A 5718-nucleotide genomic window follows, 5' to 3' on the forward strand; every position below is an offset into this window, starting at 1 on the left:
TATCATGACACCTATAATCATATACCTTAATGAGTTAAACAAGTTGACATATAGATATATTATAACCAAGTTGTAAGCAGGTTAAATGGGTCGTGGACGGATTGACGGGTAGTACGTCGATTCTAATTAACAGGTTGTTGATGAGCTGACATGTATAGTGTGTGTGTGTGTGTGTTTATTTTAGTTTTAAATAGGTTGTTGATGGGCTGACCTGTATAGTGTCAAACTGAATACGCATGGTTTATTAAATAAATTAAAAATAACAACTTAAATCTAATTTTTTTAATTTTTAATTTTATGTTTTATGAAAATTTTTAGGTTTTCTTTTATGAGAACTTATCAGTATTATATTAACAAAAAGATAAGTATAACTCATAACTAATACCATAGCGAGACACATTGAAAAATATGTAAAAGTAGGTTCGGGTTGAATTACGACCCATATATTTATCCGTATCAAATATATTAATCATACAAATTTAAAGCATCTTGACCCTTGCAAGCCATTTATCCGAATGAGCAAACGTGTTAACCAGTTAGTGTATTGTAATTAAGCGGTAAATGGGTTAAGCATGTCACTAATGGGTTGGTGTGTTTTAAGGGAGTTAAACGGGTTAGCTTTAACGATATAGAAGATATATATGTAATGGGCTTATCTGTTAATGTTAAGAACCTAACTGTAGTTATTTTCGCTTCATGTTTATATCGTGTTTCGAATAATGTTAGTGTTCGCAAAACACCTATTTGTTTTAAGGGTAACATGGTCAACTAATGACTCTTGAGATAACAAAAGTTGACAAGGACAGACTTCATGTCAAATTCAGATAAATTGACTTTAACATCACTCTATAACCGATTGGTCCACATGCAGTAGGTGAATCCATACATCCCTATAAAAACCACTATTCTCCGAATGTTATAACCATCATTCCATTCCATCTACAGCTAAAAACAATAAACATGCAGGGTGTACCATCATCTTTCCTGGCTGCTTTTTTCTTCCTCTCATGCTTCATTTGCCTGTACCCTCCTGACCTGGCTATGGCAAAACATGCAGCCACCGGCGTTACCCGCCACTATAAGTTTAATGTAAGTGTAACAAGGTTCATGTTGGCTATAACTTACAATTTTAAACGTGTGCTTCATATGAATTTTTAGATACGGATGCAAAATGTGACGAGATTGTGTCAGAGCAAAAGCATAATAACCGTCAATGGGAAATTCCCAGGGCCGAGGATTATTGCTAGGGAAGGCGACCGATTGGTGATCAAAGTTGTCAATCATGTCCCCAATAATATCAGTATCCATTGGTACACAATTGTACAAATTTGCATTAACTTGTATAATTGTACACAATAATATCAGTATCCATTGCCACCTTTGTACAAATTTGCATTGATTTGTTTTACACTTTCAGGCATGGAATTCGTCAGCTTCGAAGTGGATGGGCTGACGGGCCAGCATATATAACACAATGCCCGATCCAAACGGGCCAGTCATACGTTTACAACTTCACCATCAGCGGACAGAGAGGAACACTTTGGTACCACGCCCATGTTTCATGGATTAGGTCTACCCTTTATGGCCCTATTGTCATTCTCCCCAGGCGTAACACTTCATACCCATTTCTCAAACCTTACAAGGAAGTTCCGATTATATTCGGTAAGTTACCAAACCTTTTTTAGCTATATGGGCCAATAGACTTGTTCTTGAACTAAACTACATCTTTAACACTAATAGGGGAGTGGTGGAAGGCCGATACAGAAGCAGTAATCAACCAGGCCCTTCAAACCGGAGCTGGCCCAAATAATTCTGACGCTTATACAATTAACGGGTTGCCTGGACCATTATACAATTGTTCTTCACCAAAGGGTACCTAATTCTTTTTTATTATACTCAATTATATCATTTCACTAGAGGTCAAAACCAATGATTTTATAATAAAGTCAATATTGGTCGGGCTAGGTTGACCTAAAACCCTTTTGACTCGCATTTTCTGAACAAATAACCTTTTTTGCTATATGCAGAAACCTTTCGGCTCAAGGTGAAACCGGGGAAGACGTACCTCCTTCGTTTGATCAATGCTGCACTCAATGACGAACTCTTTTTCAAAATCACAAACCATACTTTTACCGTTGTTGATGCCGATGCAAGCTACGTCAAGCCATTTGAGACAGACACAATCTTCATTACACCGGGCCAAACAAGCAATGTCCTTCTCAAGACAAAAAATCTCACCTCAAACACTAGATTTTTCATGGCGGCCCGACCGTATTCCACCGCTGCCTCCGGGACATTCGATAACACCACTGTCGCCGGGGTTCTTGAATACAACAGTAATAATACGCCATTATCCAATAATTCTACTAAAGGACTTGCCCTACCACCACTCCCAGCGATCAATGCCACGTCATATGTAGCCATCTGGACCAATAAGCTTCGTAGTTTGGGAAACTCGCAGTTCCCGGTGAATGTTCCACAAACCGTCGAAAACAATTACTTTTTCACAGTGGGGCTCGGGAGCGACCCGTGCCCAAAGAACCAAACATGTCAAGGTCCCAATGGTACTAAATTTGCGGCCTCGGTTAACAACGTCTCCTTCACCTTGCCAACAACCGCGCTTCTTCAGGCTCGGTATTTTGGGAACTCAAAAGGCGTTTTCTCCACCAACTTCCCATCATTCCCTCTTAATAAATTCAATTACACTGGCACTCCACCTAACAACACGATGGTTTCGCACGGCACAAAAGTGGTGGTGCTACCATACAACACGACCGTGGAGCTGGTGATGCAAGGCACTAGTATTCTTGGAGCCGAAAACCATCCTCTCCACCTCCACGGGTTCAACTTTTACGTGGTGGGGCAAGGCACCGGAAACTTCAACTCCTCTACCGATCCTGCCAAATACAACCTTGTTGATCCCGTTGAAAGAAACACCGTTGGGGTGCCCTCAGGCGGGTGGGTGGCGGTTCGGTTTAGGGCAGACAATCCGGGCGTATGGTTTATGCATTGTCACATTGAGATTCATTTGAGTTGGGGATTGAGATTGGCGTGGGCAGTAATGGATGGAAAGCTTCCGAACCAGAAGTTACCTCCACCACCTTCTGATCTTCCAAAGTGTTAATTGATGGGTTTGAATCATGAGTCTTTTGGTTTTTTGAGTTTTTAAATTATGTTCATGTGACATGAGTGATTTTTTTCATAATGTTTTTGGTATTTTGCGTCTTGAATTTGTCTCAAATCCTTTGATTCCTCTTGTAAACCTGATTTGATTAGAGAGAGACTCGATTTTGTTTATGTTAATTAATATCTACATTATATGGATTGATGAAAGCAATAAAACTTACTCTTTGGAAGATTTAATCTTCTTTGATATCCTTATTACGGAAGATAGTGTGGATGTTCTGTTCTTCCTTATTACACTCAAAAGATACGCAAGTTTATTGATTTTGTGTCGTTTGAGAAACTTGTGATCATGAAACATTGTCCTCCTGTCCCTATGGCCGATTTTTGTTTTGAATTCCAGCCTGGAGATATAGTAATAGAGATTATATACATGAAACATCTTTGACAAGTTATTGGTATAACAATGCTTAGGAAAAATAATGATAGAAGGAGATGAATATTTATAAGTATCCAAATTTGAACATAGTATGCATTCAACAGGTTATAACAAGAATCAATTGTGGCCAGAGTGTGAGCATCAGTGGCTTGACCTCTTGGAGAATACAAAATACAAACATTGCATTTTCATCACATTATTCATCCAAAACCAATAGTAAGTCGAATCTAAGTACATTATTTGTATCTGAATACAACTTTAAAATTAAAATATTCGAGCTTAATTAACTCTAGGATGATCTAGCTTTCATGTATACTTGTCTGTGGTTTAAACTCTTTTACAAGCTAAGTGATAACCATCAATCTAAAGTACAAACTATTTCAAATCCTCTTTACCACATTTGTAGTGTTAGTGTTGGCGGTAATTCCCGACTCATCACAAGTAGGTGATGTGAAAGGTGACAAAGGAGTTCAAGTCACAAGTCGGTGAACTTGAGGGATCAATGTTGACAAGTTGGTCATAATTGGTTAAGTTTCCTAATTACATTATAATTATATTTGGTAATATCTTGGTCACCAAGTTAGGGTTATATGGTAATGTCTTAGTCACCAAGTTAGGGTAAGCCTATATAAACCAAGGTAGGGTTAGGCATTATTAAGATAAGGGTCAAGAGAAGATAAACCGAGTTATGGTTTATGAGTTATTGTAATCAAGTTTTTTGAGTTATATTTTCTTGGTTATAATAAAAGTTCTTGGAGAGTTATTCCATTCGTTCTTGTTCTTGTGTTCGATTATTCGATTGGGACTTGAATTGGTATCAGAGCCAAGTTCAATCGTCGATATCAAACGGGTACTCGGAATCCTAATCGGCGGCTAAGAAGGTTATGGGTCGGCGATAAGCTAATTCAAGATCGGCACTAATTCAAGATCAGAGAGATCAGCGAACTCTGGAACAGTGGATTCCGTTTCGGGATTTCTTTTATTATTTTTTTTTAAGTGAGATTTGTTGTTTTGGTGCAAACTAAAGTCAACATAAGAAATTATTTATTGAAGTACGAGACTTCTGATCACAAGGGTTTGGCTTTGTTTTTTTTTCAAACATTGTAAGAAAGAACATAAAAGTCAACAGATGGTAAATTGGTTTTGCATAACTTACGAAAAGAAAAAAATACAAAAAGTTTTTTTTTCTTTTTTGTTTTGAAGTAATTAAACTTTTTTTTGCACAACGATTCGGTTTAGCGAGAGGTATTCGTAACCGGGTTTTTGCGAGCAAGCGGGTTCGGTTCTGAAAAGTTGTTCAGAAATCAATGACGGACGGGAACAGACCACCACCGGTTGTGGTTAAGCACCAGAGTACCACAACTTTATAGTGTCCAATGTTAACCGAAACAAATTACAACATCTGGGCAATTCGTATCAAGGCAGTATTCAAGGTTCATGGAATACAACAAGCTTTAGAACCAGGCGAAAAGGAGGTAGATGCCAAAATGGATGACATGGCAGTTGCACTTCTACTTCAAGCAATACCCGAAGAGCTCGTGTTTCAAGTAGCTCAGTTTCAGACTGCAAAGGAAATCTGGGAAGCGTTGAAGACACGGTATGTTGGGGTTGAACGGGTTCGAGAGGCAAAGCTTGAGCAACTGGAAAATGAGTTCGAATCCTTGAAGATGAAAGAAACAGAGACAGTTGATTCTTTCCCAGGCAGAATAAGTCAGTTGGTTACCAAGGCAGCCAGTTTGGGAACCACCTATGAAAACAGAAAACTTACCAGAAAATTGTTAGGTTCCGTTCCAGGGAAGTATGTTCCAATTGTAGCTTCAATTGAACAATTTGCAGATTTGAAGACTATAACGTTTCAGGAAGCGGTCGGTAGACTGAAGACGTTCGAAGACAGGATTGAGGGTATCGAGTCTTTAGCAGAAAAACAAGGTAATCTAATGTTTGCCAATGGTGAGTCATCCTTGAAATCCAAATCCTATGAAAATACGCGAGGGCGTGGGCGAGGCGGTTCAAGTTACCGAGGTAGACGTCAAGACTGGGATGATGAGGACCAAGATGGAAGTCAAATCTGAGATGGTCAAGATCATGGGTTAAAGCAGGCTGGTCAAAGAAGAACCAATGATCGCCAAAAGGGAAGGAAAGATAGATCAGAGATT

The 5718-nt window shown here is 38.8% G+C and overlaps 1 protein-coding gene across 1 annotated transcript; it reads left to right on the forward strand.

Moving 5' to 3' along the window:
- Positions 1–939: 939 nt before the first annotated feature.
- On the forward strand, positions 940–3303 carry LOC110909872 (laccase-17). The gene is made up of 5 exons (XM_022154613.2): positions 940–1089; positions 1159–1310; positions 1418–1662; positions 1741–1872; positions 2028–3303. Exons 1-5 carry the CDS (start codon positions 961–963, stop codon positions 3122–3124), a joined length of 1755 nt encoding a protein of 584 aa, XP_022010305.1. The 5' UTR covers positions 940–960; the 3' UTR covers positions 3125–3303.
- The last annotated feature ends 2415 nt before the right edge of the window (positions 3304–5718 follow it).

The sequence above is a fragment of the Helianthus annuus genome, chromosome 7 (genome assembly GCF_002127325.2).
Source record: "Helianthus annuus cultivar XRQ/B chromosome 7, HanXRQr2.0-SUNRISE, whole genome shotgun sequence".
Taxonomy (NCBI): domain Eukaryota; kingdom Viridiplantae; phylum Streptophyta; class Magnoliopsida; order Asterales; family Asteraceae; genus Helianthus; species Helianthus annuus.